This window comes from Monodon monoceros, unplaced genomic scaffold, assembly GCF_005190385.1.
Source record: "Monodon monoceros isolate NGI ecotype Baffin Bay Population unplaced genomic scaffold, NGI_Narwhal_1 Super_Scaffold_18, whole genome shotgun sequence".
NCBI lineage: Eukaryota > Metazoa > Chordata > Mammalia > Artiodactyla > Monodontidae > Monodon > Monodon monoceros.
In genome coordinates, this window is record NW_021703774.1 from 127,697,008 (window position 1) to 127,714,956 (window position 17,949).

Sequence of the window (17,949 nt, forward strand, 5' to 3'; positions counted from 1 at the left end):
AAAAAGTAGAAGGTACTGAAAGGTGGACAAATAAAAGAAAACAATTAAAATTGACCAGGCACATGTAAAGGAAAACCAAATAAAACTACTAGAAATGAAAAATATAATAAATGAAAATAGAAATTTGGTATAGGTTAAACAGAAAATTATACAAACCTCAGAAGATAATCAAGGAACCAGAAAAACTAAAGAAATTACTCAGAACACAGCACAGAGAGAAAAAATAACAGAAAATATAAAAAACAAGAATTTCAGGGCTTCCCTGGTGGCACAGTGGTTGGGGGTCCGCCTGCCGATGCAGGGTACGCAGGTTCGTGCCCCGGTCCGGGAGGATCCCACATGCCGCAGAGCGGCTGGGCCTGTGAGCCATGGCCGCTGGGCCTGCGCGTCCGGAGCCTGTTGCTCCGCGGCGGGAGAGGCTGCAGCGGTGAGAGGCCCACGTACCGCAAAAAAAAAAAAAAAAAAGAATTTCAGAGACATGAAAAAAAATCTAACAGAAAGACTTATCAGAGATGCAAAAGAAGAGAACAAGAAGAATGGAGAAAAACTATAATTAAAAGTGGCTGAAATTTCTTCAGATTTTAAGAAATACATGATTCTGAGTAGAATAAAGTGATATCCACATGAAAGACAAAGAGCTGATCTTAGAAGCAACCAGAGAGAAAAAACATAGAAATGATAGCTTCAAAACACTAGAGAGACTATCCTGTCCTAAAGTGAGCAAAGATTTACTAAGCAGAACACAAAAAGTACTAACCATTTAAGAAGATAAAAAAGTTAACCAGACTATATTAAAATTAAGAACTATGCTCTTCAAAAGATAAACTGAGTGAAAAAGTAACGGAGTAGGAGACAACATTTCCTATAGACATATCCAAAAAAGGATTCATATCCAGAATATATTAAGAAAACCTAGAGAGATAATCTAATAGAAGACATATTTAAATGAAAAAATATTTATGAAAATATGCTCAATTTCCTAAGTTAGACAAACGCAAATTAAAATAAAATGTGGCTCTAATAAACATGGAAAAATACCAAGTACTGGTGAGCTGAGAGCAAGCAGAATTTGCATACACACCTGGTAGAAATACAAATTGGCACAACTGTTTTATAAAACTATTTGGTAGTATATACTGAGGCTGAACATATGAATACCCTATTACCCAGCAATTACATTCCCAGGTATACATACTGAATGAAAATCCATACACATGTTCATTCACCAAAGCACATGTACTAGAATATTCAAGCAGGGCTCTTAACGATTGCCAAAAATTGAAAACTATCCAATGCCCACCAAGAGTAAAATGGATGAAGTGTGGCATATTCACACAATGCAATACTCAGAATAAAAAAATATCCAGCTCCCAACAAGGTAAATAACACAACGTCTGGCAATCAATCAAGCATGCAAATAGGCAGGAAAACACAAGCCAAAATGAGAATACTCAACCAAACAAAAGTGAAACCAAACTAACACAAATGCTGGAATTAGCAAACAAGTACACTGAAACAGGTATTACAATATTACATATGTTCAAAAAGATAAGTAGAAGATTAAGTAAGGAAGGAAGATAAGGAAGGAAGATTTTTTTAATGGATATATAAACTACAACGTCCAAGATGAAAAATATACTGACTAGGGTTTATGGCAGATTAGACATTGCTGAGGAAAAGATCAAAAGTTTAGTGAACTTGAAGACACAGCAATAGGAACTATCCAAATTAAAACGCAGAGAGGAAAAAGAATTTTTTTTAAAAATAAAAGCACATCCGTGAGATGTGGCACAATTTCATTCATGCTAATATATGTTCAATTGGAGACCCAGAAGGAGAGGGAAGAGAGGGGAAGACAGAAAAAATATTTGAAGACAAAATGGCTGAAAAAATTCAAAATTTGTGAAAACTATGAAACAACAGGTTCAAGAAATTCAACAAAACCCAAGCACAAAAAATATGAAGAAAACTATACTTCACATCATAATCAAATTGTTCCAAACTAGTGATAAAAAAAAAAAAATCTTAAAAGTAGTCAAGAAAAAAAAGCCACATTATGTACACAGAAAGATAAGGATGACCTCAGATTTCTCCCTGGAAACAAAATAAACAAAAAGATAGCAGGGCAACATCTTTAAAGCTACTGAAAGAAAAAAAATAATCAACCCAAAATTCTATACCCAGCAAAAATATCTTTCAAAAATGAAAGCAAAACCCTTTTTCAGAGACACAAAAGCTGAAGGAGTATATGACCCGCACACCTTGCACTATAAGAAATGTTAAAATAAGTCTTTCAAGCAGGAAAATAATGGATTTTAGCAGATGGAAATATGGATTCACACAAAGGAATGAAGAACACCAAAAATGATAACTATATGAGCAAGTATATTATTTTTCTTATTACTTAAACCTCTTTAAGTAATTGACTTAAGTAATTGACATTGACTGTTTAAACAAAAATAATAACAATGTATTATGGCATGTATAAGAAATAAAATGTATGACACCAGTAGCATAAAGACCAGGAGGAGGGAAGTGAAGTACACTACTCTAACGTTCTTATACTATATGTGAGTTGGTATAATATCATTGAAGGTAGACTGTGATAAGTTAAAGATATACCCTAAAACCTTAAAGTAACCCAGTAAAATAACACAATAAAAAGTTAGAGCTAATCAGCCAACAAAGAGATAAAATAGAAATCAAAAAATATTCAATCTGAAAGAAGGCAGAAAAAGAGGAAAAGGGAACAAAGAGCAGATTTAACAAATAGAAACCAAATAGTGAGATAACAGACAAACCTAACTATATCAATAATCATATAAAATGTGAATACAGGCATACCTTGTTTTTGTTCTTCACTTTATTGTGCTTTGCAAATACTGCGTTTTTTACAAATTGAAGGTTTGTGGTAACCCTGTGCTGTTAGATGATGATTAGCATTTTTTAGCCATAAAGTATTTTTTAATTAAGGTACATATATTATTTTTTTAGACATAATGCTATTGTATACTTAATAGACTATAATACAGTATAAACATAACTTTGATATACAATGGGAAACCAAAAAATTTGTGCAACTTACTTTATTGAAATATTTGCTTTATTGCAGTGGCCTGGAACCAAACCCACAATATCTCCGAGGTATGCCTGTAGTCTAAACAACTTAATTAAAAGGCAGAGATTATCAGATTGTATAAAAAAGCAAGACCCAACAATTTACTTCCTACAGGAAACAAACTTTAAATATAAAGAAAATAGATTAAGTGTAAAAGAACATAAAAAGATATACCATATAACCCTAAGCAAAAGAAAGCTTAATATCAGACAAAGTAGATTTCAGACCAAAAAAATATCACCAGGAATAAAGAAGGGTTTTATAATTATAAAGGGGTCAATTCATTAACTGACCATAAAAACTCTAAATGTTAATGTACCCAATAACAAAGCTTCAAAATTGAAGAAGCAAAAACTGATAGAATTGCAAGGAGAAATAAACAAATCCACAATTATAGTCAGAGATTTCAATATCCCTCTCATAAAAATTGGTAGAACAAGTAGAACAGAGCAAGAATAGAGAAGACTTGAACTCAACCAACTTGACCTAACTGCCCTTATAGAACATTCCAGTAACAATACATATTCTTCTCAAGCACACAAAGAACATTTACCAAGTTATACCATATTTAGACCATAAAGCAAGTCTCAATAACTTCAAAGAGATTAGAGTCATAAAAATATTTTCTCTGACCACAATGGAATTAAATTAAAAATCAATAACAGAACAAGATCTGGAAATTTTCCAAATTAAGTAATATACCTATAAATAATTGATTGCATCCTGCACACCCTTTCTTACTAAATGGCAAAAGTCATGTTTCAAAAAATTCCAAATTGTGGGATCTTATTTCCACAACATTTGGGCATAATCTTGGCAACATGTGGAATAACCAAGATCCCTGAAAATAGTAAAGATAGTACAAGAACCAAGAGCACGCAAAGGAAGACCCCTTGATACCTTACTTTCATGCCCTTTATATCCTATAAAGAGATCCCTAGGCAAAGCTCCACCCTGGTCTCGTTTCAGTGCAGAAAAAACTTTTATTATTTTCTAGCCTCTGTGCTACCCTCTCTACTTCTTAAAAAGCTTTTTTTCCCCCCTTTTTTCCACGCACTATTTTGGGGTTTTTTTGTCCATAGCTTAGAATCATTGTCTATAGATGCTCCTCAGCCCCAAAATTAGGAAGGAGAGAGCCTTATCTCTGTTATTCATGTTAAATCATTTGGGCCCCTAAGATAGAACTGGTATACTAGAAATAACCACAGATACAGTTTTTCCTTAATGGTCTCTGGGCCCATCATGTCCTGAACCATCTAAGAGAAAATCTGGTGGAGATTGACCAATGCACAGTAAATCTAAAAAGCTGTGAGTACATAATGACACACAGAGAGAAAAGGTTAGCATTAAAATATTTCAAATGCGATAAATAGAATATTATATTTCTGTTGAAGCTATAAAGAAAGTCATGACAAAACAGGGCAATAACCTTAGGACAAGTGTTATGAAATAGAAATTCACCAAAGTCATACCATAATTATAGGATTAATAAACCTTTACATAATATGGGTTTGTATACCCACAATAGGAGAAATAATAAAGAAAATTAGCCCCCCATAATCAATAGACCTTTATGTCATATATTTCAAAAGTTTTAAAACTTCATTAACAAAAAAAAAATCCTTAATACGTGACTTCCACCATGTCATAATCCCTTTGTTTTTCTGAACAAATATTCTAATTCCCTTTTACCTTATCTTGATTATTATGACTCCTCTTATTTTCAAAATGTATATTTAAATCTCTTTGCAAATGTGTATTTGATCTTATTCAGTGTTATTCCTCCTGTTTTCAGAATTATACTTGACTCACTAAAATTTGTATGCTTTTAAGTACAAGGGCCTCCCCCTCTCTGAGGATACCAAAAAATTCCTAGAAAGGTGTAAGAAGGTGGTTTGGGGTTAACTCATTAGAAAAGAGAATCTATAAAGTGGATGATAAGAACAGAAATATGATATTCTTCTGGCTAATGATTCATTCCCTTCATTCTGCATGTAGATATTTTTAAACATGAAAAGTCGTATTTCAAAAACTTCTGAGAATACAGTCTTATTTCTACAAGAATGTACTATTATACACTATTTAAAAAGGCAAAGCCAAAGCAAACTAAATGTCTAACAATAGTAGAATGAATAATTTGTGGTAATTCATACAATGGAATATTATACAGCAGTAAAAATAAACTAGAACCTACACATAACATGGACAAATCTTTTTTTTTTTTACATCTTTATTGGAGTATAATTGCTTTACAATGGTGTGTTAGTTTCTGCTTTATAACAAAGTGAATCAGTTATACATATACATATGTTCCCATATCTCTTCCCTCTTGCGTCTCCCTCCCTCCCTCCCTCCCTATCCCACCCCTCTAGGTGGTCACCAAGCACCGAGCTGATCTCCCTGTGCTATGTGGCTGCTTCCCACTAGCTATCTATTTTACGTTTGGTAGTGTATATATGTCCATGCCACTCTCCCACTTTGTCACAGCTTACCCTTCCCCCTCCCCATATCCTCAAGTCCATTCTCTAGTAGGTCTGTGTCTTTATTCCTGAATGCGGACAAATCTTAAAAACACAACCTTAAAAGCCATAAGCAAGGCACAGAAGCAAAACATAGTTCATTTTCATTTTCAAAAAGGTCAAAAATAGGAAACACTAAATTCCACCACTTTAGGATAGTAGAGTTTTTTGGCATGGGAAGGACTACAGTTGGGTAGAAGCACAAGGAGATTAAAACTTATTCATAATGTTGTACTTCTCTTGTCTAATAGAATTTCATTACTATTTTTGAAAGTGTATACACAAGGCTTTTGCCTTCTCTATATATGAGTAATTCATAATTTTACAAATGTAAAGCTTTTAAATAATATAAAATTATTAAAATAATAAAAATTCATATTCATAATAAAGAAAACAAAGAAGAAAAAGTCCTTCTTCCACTGGATTCTGCCATATCTGCCATATGTCTTATCATGGTACTAAGATATGCACTTGTTACTATAGGAGAGGTAGATGACGATAAGACCAATATGCTGAGATTAGCAGAGTAGGAAGATGGACAGAACATGGGTCCTTGATGATGTCACAGAGGCACTGATTAACCAACCTAGAGCCATTCCTATGTCAGGACTTCCGCTTGTGAATGATAATAAATACCCTTACTGCTTTTAAGCTATTTTGAAATGGACTTTCTGCTTATTTGATCCAATCACATCCTTTCTAATTTGGTCTCTGTTTATAAGAACCTATACTTCTGTTTTATCATGAATATCATAATGAAATTAATAATTTTGTAATTATTTGTTTAATGTCTCTCATCTACTGGACTGTAAGCTCCTTGAGTGTAAGTACTGTGCCTGCAATACTTTCAGCAGTAACCCCAGTGCCTGGCACATAACAGGCTCTTAATAAATACTTTTGGAATGAATGAATAACCTTATTCATCTAATCCACTAGTAGAGCATACTTGTTTCCAATATTTTTTGTTATTTCAACAAATTTACAATAAACATCCTTGTACAAGTGTTCTACACATATACAGAGAACTTCTCTGGGGTAAATACTTAAAGGTAGAATTGCTAGATACTAAGTTTATGTATTATCAATTTTTCTAAGTACTTTCAAATTCATGAAGAGGTTGTACCAAGTTGCCTCCCATCAGCAGTGTTTGAGTTCCTGTTTCTTCACAACCTTGCTAAAATTTGATATCATGAAGCTTTTAAATTTTTGCAAATTTGACAACTAAGAAACAGTATCTCATTTTAATTTGCACTCCCTTTATTACTGTGGTGAACATTTTCTTATGTTTGGCCACTCAAGTTTCTACTTTAAAAGCACCTGTTCATTTCCTTGGCTCATTTTTTTTTAATTGTCCATGTTTTTCATATTATTTTGTAGTTTCGTATTATTTTGGAGACTAATCCTTTGTCCAAGATATAGATGAAGAGATAACAGATGGACAGATAGATCTTCAATGTACACACACACACACACACACAAACACACATACATATACCAATACAGAGAGAGAGAAAAAGAGAATGAGAGAGCATATACAAATATCTTCTCTCTCTGTCTTGTTTCTAAACTTTTTTTATGGTGTCTTTCGTGATGCAGATTTTTAAAATTTTATTTGGTCAAATACATCAATATTTTCCTATATAGGCTGTGTTTTTATGTTTTATAAAAGCAGTTCTTCTCTACCCTGATATCATAACCAATAAATCTTTAAAAGAATACGCTTTGGGGAATTCCCTGGTGGCGCAGTGGTTAAGAATCCATCTGCTAATGCAGGGCACACAGGTTCAATCCCTGGTCTGGGAAGTTCCCACATGCCACCGAGCAACTAAGCCCATGTGCCACAACTACTGAGCCTGTGCTCTACAGCCCACGAGCCACACTGCCGTGCCACAACTCCTGAAACCCGCGTGCCCTAGAGCTCACGCGTCATAACTACTGAGCCCACGCACTGCAACTACTGAAGCCCGTGTGCGATAGGGTCTGCATACCACAGCTACTGAGCCTGCATGCTGCAACTACTGAAGCCCGTGCGCCTAGAGCCCGTGCTCCACAACAAGAGAAGCCACCGCAATGAGAAGCCCGCACACCACAACAAAGAGTAGTCCCTGCTCACCGCAACTCGAGAAACCGTGTGCATCGCAATGAAGACCCAATACAGCCAAATAAATAAATAAATAGAATACACTTTGGCTTTCATGCATAACAAAGAGCCACACTCAGTAAATGCAGGTGAGCTGCTGTTAATTTTACTGCTTTTACTTTTCTATCCTTACCACTGCAGTGAAACTGATCTCTCAAAAGTCATCAGCAATTTCTCATTGACAAATCCTACAGCCTCTAATCAGGTTTTTTCCTGCTTAACCTCTTTTGAGCATTAGGCACTTTGTCCCAACTTTTCTCCTGAAAATCTTTCCTTCAGTCTCTATGATAAAATACTATCATGGGTTTTGTCCTATATATTGCCTACTCCTTCTCAATTTCATTCACTGATTCTTCTTCATCAGTAGATCCTTAAAGATGAATATTCTCCACCTATGCTTTCCATCAATGTGACCTTATTCATTAGCCTCAAATGCTACCTCTTTGAAAATAAAAATAACTAGCCAACCAATTCTAAACCACCTACTTCATTCAGACTGTTTACTTCTGAACGGCCTACTTCAAACACTACATGTCCCCGCAAAATCCACGCTTCCTCTAGTATATCACATTTGGTTACTAACACTACCTATAATCCAAGATAGTAGTCTTTAAGTATTCTTTATCTTCTCTCTCTCATGACCTCAAATCCAATCATTTATCAGATGCTATCGAGTCTACCTTAAAATATCTCAAGTCAATCCTCTCCATTTCCACTGCCCTACATCAGAGTCATCGTATCTTGCCTGATAACTGACTTCCAATGGTTCTTCTACATTGCTATCAGTTATTTTTCTAAAGCATGTAGTTATGATTATCATATGCTCCTTCTGGGCAAGATCAATGTCCTAGCTAGCATGTTCTCAATACATGATCACTGAAAATAATTAAATGAATTCTGGTATTTTGTTGCTCAAAAACCTAGGATAATAATAACCATTGTAGTTAAGAAGCTGGGTACACCACCCCCTACCTCTCTGATAACTCAGAAAATTTGCTTGGACCAAAAATTCTGTGACATGTAGAAGTTCAAAGCTAGCCCCCCAGATTTCTGTTAATTCTACACAGCTTAAACTCTCTTGGTTCCTCCCCTCCCTCTTCTAACTCCTACAATGATATGAGATGCCTTTTTCATTCCAGATGCCAAATCCATCCCCTTTCCAAAAGAACTTTTCCTACACCAAGCATTTCATAAACTTACCTGACTTTACTGAAGACCAGAGCACATCAACAAGGAAACTTCTCAGTGGACATGCAGAATCCAACCACCTTTCTGGCTCGCTCTCCTTTCTCCCTCCCGAGGCCCATACCCTTGTCTTTCCCTGTATCCCTACTCCTAGTCCAAAACAAAACAGTCTTCTATTTGTCTCATTTGTATCTCCTATATCATTTACTTTTCATCTCTTGAGTTGAGGACCCCCAAGAATCCATTTACTGCTCAAAGTATTTCTTCCAAAAAATATATAATGCTATCCTTAAAAAGAATTCTAATAACTTTTTTTCACATTCCTTTTATCATGAATAATAATATCATTTAGAATGCTTACATGTACGAGGCATATCACTAAACGCCTACGAAATAGGTATCATTAATACTTCGGGAAATTACATAACTTGCCAAAAATAACAACTAATCAGCAAAAAGAGCCAAAATTCAAACCCACGTATGTCTCACCCCAAAGCCCGTACTCTCCTCTGCCTGTAAACAAATGACCTAACTCTTTAGCACAGCATTCAAGATGCTCCTCCATAAATTGATCCTTTTCATAATTTTCTCCCACCATAGTTACACTGGACACTTCTGTTTCCTATATATACTGTCTAACATCTCAGTGCTATTGCTTTCATCATGCCATTCTATTTACCTAAAATGCATGCCTTCTTTATCCATCAACTTCCTACTCATCTTTCAAGAATACTGTGAGGACTCAATGAGTTAATACATGTAAACTACTTAAAAATCCTGTCTGGCATATTATAAATACTCAATAAATGTCAGCTGTTACTATTACAAACCATTTAGGCTTTAGACAATTGCTGATGTGACCAAAAAAGATCAACCAAAAAATGAATACAAGCCTTGATAATCACATACTGTCACATACATTCTTCCCCTCTCCTCTCTCTCTCTCTCTCACACACACACAAACACACACAAAACACACACACTCATACATACAAAATACCAAGCAAAGACGTGTAGTACAAAGAATGCCAGTATTAAAATGAAACATAGTCTTGGTTTAAAATTCAACTCTGGCATCTAATACCTGTGTGATTTGGGACGAATTATTTAACTGCTCTAAACTCTGGCTTTCAAACACATAGGATAGGGACACTTAAATCCACCTTGTAGGCTTGTTGTGAGAATTAAAGACATTTCCCAAAGAGTTTAGCATGATGCTTGACACATAGTAGGCACTCAATAGGGGACATAAATTATTAAAAGAAAATATATGATAATTACAGAAAGGATGAGCATATATGAAAATTCAGAAACATCAAATACAGTAAATAATTTCAGAAATTGGAGCATCCTTAAGAATTGGAAAACTTACCATTTTTTACGTTAACTAACGTGATACTTTAAATTATTATCATATACTTTAAAATTATCATCAGAGAACTTGATAAAGAATATTAAGATATTGATTCAAATAATATTTACTTAGCACTCATATGGTAAGTCCAAAATTATGAGGGATATAACAAATGGTGTATGACGGTATGAACTCTATTTTCAAGGAATTCACAAGAAACCCAAACCATATGGCAGTATTTTATGTGTTACATAAAATACAGGTTTTTAAAAGATATACTCCAAAACATAGGCATAAAAAGTAGAATGGCGGTTGCCAGGGGCTGAAGGGAAGGGAGGAATGAGGAGTGATTGTTTAATGGGTACAGAATTTCAGTGTTACAAGATGAAGAGTTCTACAGATGAATGGTGATGATAGTAGCACAACATTATGAATGTATTTAATACCACTGAACCGTACAATTAAAAATGACTAAGATGGTAAGTTTTGATATGTGTATTTTACCACAATAAAAATAACTAGAAGTAAAAAACAAAAAGAAATATGTCAAAAGTAGGTTAATCTGGAAATAAAATAATGAAAATAATTACACAATGAATTTCTACAAAGATTTTTAAATGGATTACAAATTTAGCACTTACCTTCATATTTAAAATGATAACACTTTCCAAGCAATAATACAGGGGAATTTCTACTAAAATATGTCTTTGTTTTCAACACCCAACCTAAATGAGAAAAAGAGAAAAACAGTTTTGCAATTAAAGGATTTCAGACGAAAAGTTCAGCAGCATTTTCTTTTATTTAATTTCAAATCACCAATTCTCAATTATGGATGTGCATTTTTTACAAGTGTAGCAAAAGTATTTTGACAATGAACTGAAAATACAGGCCACTTATGCTACTTTCAAATAAAGCAAAGTATTTTAACCACATTCTGCCCACTTAAAGAACATGGCAGAGAAAAAATTTTAGTTTTAATTTATTTTCAAACAGATCACAATGTTCTTATGGTATAAAAATTAAAAGGTACAAATTCTACTCCACTTTCCCTGACACCAACCTCTTTTCCCAAAGGCAACAAATGTTACCAATTTCTTATATCTTCTTCCATTTTAGATATTTTAAAGGTTTAAAGTATTTGAATATTCCAGTGAAGTAATTTAGGGAAAAGATCACACAGTACACTAATGCTTATGATAAAAGTGGATCTCTGAAGTTTCCTAGGGAAATCTGTTTTTACCCCATCATTTCAGCCAAATGAGGATTTCTGAAAGTGATGTATAAAGCTTTCAGACATTTTCATCTCAATTTTCCACCTTCCAATCCCCAATCCTCAACTCTTAGTTACAAACTCTAATTCTTCCAATTTTCTTCCTACTAAACTGTCTATATCTAAAAGGAACTATCCTTTTGGTTTTTTATGATGCCATTAATAGTTCTCAATTTCCTAAGAAAAGCACTTGTCCATTACATTCCTGAATATTCCTAAGTGTATGAAATTTCTGAGTACTAATGGCAGACTTAGAAGCAGCTCCTAAAATGCAAGAACATATAAATAAAAAGAATCTGAAATTGGGAGTTAAGAGACTTAGGTCTAGTCTTAAGCAGGCCAACATTTATATTTAACAGAGTTGTTACAAAATTTTAAATGAGTGATTTTTATGAAAGTGCTCCCTTAAGTACTATAATACAAATAAGCATAAAGAACAAGTAAATTAAAATATGTATTTATAATAAAAATCATGCAAGTATCTGAGTTTGGTAGTGAAAAATAAAGAATGGAGGGACTTCCCCGGTACTGCAGTGGTTAAGAATCTGCCTGCCAATGCAGGGGACACAAGTTTGATCCCTGGTCCAGGAAGATCCCACATGCTGTGGAGCAACTAAGCGTGTGCACCACAACTACTGAGCCTGTGCTCCAGAGCCCGCGAGCCACAGCACTGAGCCCGCGTGCCACAACTACTGAAGCCCGCGCACCCTGGAGCCTGCGCACCGCAACTACTGAGCCCACATGCCACAACTACTGAAGCCCGCATGCTCTAGGGCTCGCGTGCCACAACTACTGAGCCTGCATGCTGCTACTACTGAAGCCGAGAGCCCGTGCTCCACACCAAGAGAAGCCACTGCAAGTGAGAAGCCCAAGCACCACAACGAAAACCCAACACAGCCAAAAAAAAAAAAGAAAGAATGTAAAGTCAAATACAGTAATCAGGCTTTGGATTACTGCAATACTCCCCCAAAATGGCTTATCTGTAATCAGTTTTTCCCCACCCTAGCATATGCCACATATCCCTGCCAAATTAATCTCCCTGTGGCTCAGCTTTGATTAGGTAACTTGTCTGCTCAAAAACCATCCTCAATGATTCATTACCTAACAGATTTATAATGAACTTCTCTGTGATACTAAAGACTTTCCACAATATGATACAAATTACCTTTACAGCCATCTTTTCCACTACTTCTCATCTATACTCAAAGTGGGCTTTCCTATTTGGTTCATACTATTCCATAACAAAAATATCCTCCCCAATATCAGCCCATTTAAATCCACTTAAATCTTCTTCTTCTGACTCAAACACGCACTTCTAAGACATCTTTTCCTTTTCCCACCTATCTCTCATTCTCTTCTCTGAACTCCAATGGGAAAATAGTATTTACTGACCATCTATTTTACACTAGGAACTAAGCTAGGTGCTTTATAGACATTGTTTCATAGGAGTATTATTAGTACCATACTAGAATGATTCTAATCCCCAAAACGATAACAATCCCCTCTCCCCAAAAGGCAGTATTTCCAAAGCAAATCCTAAGAACTTCATAAAAACAACCTCAAAAACTAACAAACAAAAAACCTTTAAGGAGGAACTTCTCTCTTTCTCCCTATGCTTTACCCTCTAACTGTATACCCTCTTACCAGTCACCAGTCCTTCCGAAAGAAAAGAAAGGTGAATCTGACAAGTCAGAGCCTGAGGCTCTACAACGATCTACATTTTACACGAGCAATGAGTTATAGTGCACACAGCAGGCAGAAGTTGTCTCTTAATGGCTAGGCCTGGAATTGACATAGCTTCATTTCTAACTCATTCTATTGGTTGATATGAGATGCAAGCCAGCCCAGATTCATATGAGAAAAGAGACAACACAAGATGTGATTCACTGAGGACTGCCTTTGGAGCCTAGCTACCATAAACAAAATGTTACCAAAAAACCGATAGTCCATTAAGTTAGCAATCTGAAAATCACAAGTCAGGCTTTAAAAGATGCAAACAAGCCAAAGAGCATAGAAATAGTAGAGATAATAAAGATTTTCTGGAGGAACAGAAACACCCAGAAGGATGATTTACTTCTTAATATTTTAAAAAGGAAATCAAGTTTACATACCTCATAAAGTCATGTAAATATGGGGGGGGGAAGCAAAAACGAAACATTTTTGAAAAGAAAGTAAGGTCCAGTTTTGTTAAGTGCTATGCCATTTCTAGTTCCACCTTTATATAATAATATTGACATTGATAAAAAGTATTCCTAAATTATGTTCAGTGTATTCAGAGAACAGCAAGAATAGGGAGCAAGGGAGGCTGGGTTTGAATACAAGTTTCAAGACTTACCTAGATATATGACCTTGAATATGTCACCTAATCTCAGTTTTCTAATTTGCAAAAAAAGAATACCTTAGAAACATATTAGATTTAAATCTCAGAAAGATGTCTAACTCAGAAAGATGAAATTTAAATGAGAAGGTACATAAACTACAACATACTAGTGGGTGCTCAAATCGATTTTAATCCTTCTTAAACCATCCATACTACACAAACTCTAAACAATGAAAATACATTCAACATTTTAGAATAATTTTCACCAATAAAAATAAAACTAAAATACTACTCTATAACTTAAAACTATCTAGAACATGTAGTTACCCTGAACAATCTGTTCTTCAGAGATTACGGATTACCATAATCTTATGATGTCCACTTAAATATCTAGATAGGGAAAGCTACACATATGTAAATAATAGGTTAAATAACAATTCCTAGGTCACTACTGAAATGTGTTGAGTACCTGTATGACAATGTTCAGACCTTATAAATGAAATCTTCACCACATAACCTATCCATCAGATTAAATGGCTGAAAAAGAACATAAGCCTCTGTTTGCAGATGACATGATTTACACACAGAAAATCCTAAAGAATCCAAAAAAATTATTAGAATAAAAGAGATTATCAAGTTTACAAGATACAAGATCAAATCACAAAAATCAATTGTATTTCTATATACTAGCAATGAAGAGTCTAAATGAAATGAAGAAAATTCATTTTAAAATAGCATTGAAAAGAATAAAATACTTAGGAATAACTTTAACAAAAGAAGTGCCAAGACTTGCACACAGAAAACTACAAAACATCATTGAAAGAAATTAAAGACCTAAATAAATGGAAAGACATCCCATGTCCATGGATTGGAAGACTTAATATGGCAATACTCTGTTAATATGCCAATATTCTGAAAATTGATCTACAGATTTCACTAAAGTCTATATAAAAATCCCAGCTGGATTTCTTGCAGAAATTGATAAGAGGATCAAAAATTCATATGGAAAATGCATGGAATCCAGAACAGTCAAACAATCTTGGAAAAGAAGAACAAAGTTGGAGGAATCATACTTTCCAATTTCAAATTTTACAAACAGCTAAAGTAATCAAGAGAATGTTCTACTAGCATAAGAACAAACATACAGATTAATGGAATAGAATTGAGAGTCCAGAAATCAACCCTTACATCTATGGTCAACTGATTTTAGATAAGTGTGGCAAGACCAGTCAATGGAGAAAGAATATTCTTTTAAACAAATGGTGCTGAGACCAGATAGCCACATACAAAGAATAACGTGGAACCTCTACCTCACATCATATGCAAAAATTAACCTGAAATGGATCAAAGACCTAAATATAAGAGCTAAAAAGATAAAAACTCTTTAAAGAATAGGTGCAAATCTTCATGACCTTGATTTAAGCAACAATTTCATAAATACAACATCAAAATCACAAGCAACAAAGGGAAAAAAAATAGGTAAACTGGACCTCATCAAAAAGTAAAAGTTTTATGCTTCAATGGACACCATGAAGAAAGTGAAAAGACAATCCAAGAATGGGAGAAAATATTTGCAAATCATATATCTGCTGAGGGATTTTTATCTAGAATATATAAAGAACTCTTACAACTCAATAATAAAAAGACAACCCAATTTTAAAACATGCAAAAGATTTGAATGGACATTTCTTGAAATAATATATACAAATTGCTAATAAATACATAAAAAGAAGATTAACTTCATATGTTCATCAGGGAAATGCAAATCAAACTCACAGTGAGATACTTCACACTCACTAGAATGGGTCTAATTAAAAAGATAGATATTAACAAGTATTGCTGACGATGTGGAGAAATTCAAACCCTCAAACATTTCTGGTAGGAATGTATAATGGTGCAAACAGTTTGGAAAACAGTTTGGTAGTTCCTTAAAAAGTTAAACTTAGGGTAAACATATGATCCAGAAATTCTACTCCTAGGTATATACCCAAGAGAACTGAAAACATATGTTTACACAAAAACTTGTATACAATATTCATAGCAGCATTATTCATATAGCCAAAAAGTGGAAACCACCCAAACATCTATCAACTAACGAGTGGGTAAAGAAAATGTGATATATCCATACAATGAAATATTATTCAGCCGTATAAGAGAATGAAGTACTGATATATACATGCTACAACATGAATTAACTTTCAAAACGTTATGTCAAGTGAAAGGAGTCAAAAACAAAAGGCCACAAGTTATATGATACCATTTATATGAAATGTCCAGAATAGGCAAATCCAGAGAGGCAAAAAGTAGACTGGTGGATGCCAGGGATTGGAGAGAGGTGGGGAGGAATAGGGAGTAGTTGCTAATGGGTACAAGGTAGCCTTTGGGGGTGATGAAAATGTTCTGGAATTAGATAGTGATGATGGCTGTACATTCCTGTGAGTGTACTAAAAACCACTGAATCATACACTTTAAAAAGGTGAATTTTAGTAGTATATGATTTAAATCTCAATTTTTCAAAAAGTTAATGTCTATAATCTTCAAAATACAATGTCAAGTTATTATCAAGTTTTAACTGTCTAAATAGCTAGCTGGCCATGACTTCCAGTGAACCAGGAACCAACAGTCAATTGTGTTTTACTTGAATTTGCACTGTTAAGGGGTTTTACTAAATTTTATCATTCCTATCTTATGGATATGAACTTCTTCCGGTTGAAACTGGTTCTGCTGAGTATTTCTCCATCTTTGAAGGATTTTTCACCTCCAATTTGTTTCTAGTCTTAAGTGGGCTTCCAAACCACCATATGATCCTTATTGGATTTGTATGCAAACCAAGAGTAACTAAGTTATAGAAATAAGGATCTGAGTGTGTTCCTAGAAGAAAGTCTTACGCATCAGCATGTGAACTTTAAATGGTCTGCTTTGTGTGTTCAGAGGTCTATTTTGCTTGCTTCCTGGTTCATACATGAGGTTGCCTGATGCTGAGTCTGAAAACCTGAGGTATTATCATCGCCTGAATAAATTCTGTCTTCTTTGGAATTTTCTTTTTTAAAGGACCACATGATATGCCTGAGTTTCTAAGTAATGTTTATGATGGTATTTGGTTCTTTCTTCAGGTAGTATTCTTATCTACATTCCTTACAGAAATAATTCATTCAAAGAGAATCTCAACAATTGTCAGTGACTTAATACAGGAGATAATACATGTCTTCAAATATTTCTTTGGATTTATACAGTTTTCAAATCTTGATACTTACTATATTTCATGTTGTTCCAAGCAGATATAAATTTAGTTTTCAGCTTGTCAACTTCATCTGTTCCTGTGGCCTCCATATTCAGATTCTAAAGAAAAAGCCATCACTTGATTGCATTCTTCTGTAAGTTTAGACTTTTGTTCTGACATAAAGAAAAGAAGTTAAAGAAAAATAAGTAATGAGTACGTATTACATGGTGCACTATCTGCTAAAGTTACTTAAGTGATTAAATACAACTTGAATTGGAAATGAGCAAACCAATTTTTCATTTTACAGAATAGAATACAATATACTCTATAAATATTTTAATTACAAAATATATTTTATTGTTGTATATTTTATATACAACAATAAAAATTATCACACAAAACCAAACAATAAACTCCCCCAGACACTCAAAATTAAGAACAATAACTTAGTAACACAAGTCAGTTTTGGTGAGACTATTCAAGACTTGTTGCATTTGTAATCAGAGAGTGTGATTTGAAATCATATAAGAAGTGGCAACTATCTTCAGAATGGAGGCTTCCACTTATATTGATTAAGTCACTACTTTCATATAAAGCCTAGTTTTTTTTTTAATTAAGGCATTTCCTATATTTCCAATACATCCTTGCTTCCTACTGCAGCACTTTTTAAAAAATCAAATGGCTTAAATTTACAAGACAATGTTTTCTTACTTTAAAATAAGGATAAATGTAGCTTATAAGTATTTAACTTACTTGAGGGAAAATTGAGATACGTGATATGTAATCTGAAAGACGAACAAATTATAACTGAAAATGTTTGAGC

General features: G+C 34.2%; 1 protein-coding gene across 2 annotated transcripts in view; it reads right to left on the reverse strand.

Moving 5' to 3' along the window:
- ATG4C (autophagy related 4C cysteine peptidase) overlaps positions 1-17,949 on the reverse strand; it is an 89,422-nt gene that overhangs the window by 47,661 nt on the left and 23,812 nt on the right. For both annotated transcript variants that reach the window (XM_029230129.1, XM_029230130.1), the window contains exons 2-3: positions 17,161-17,299; positions 10,958-11,041 (exon numbers count right to left, since the gene is read on the reverse strand). In XM_029230129.1, coding sequence (XP_029085962.1) covers positions 10,958-11,041; positions 17,161-17,236 — 160 coding nt within the window. In that variant the 5' untranslated portion in view covers positions 17,237-17,299. The remainder of the gene's footprint in view (positions 1-10,957; positions 11,042-17,160; positions 17,300-17,949) is intronic.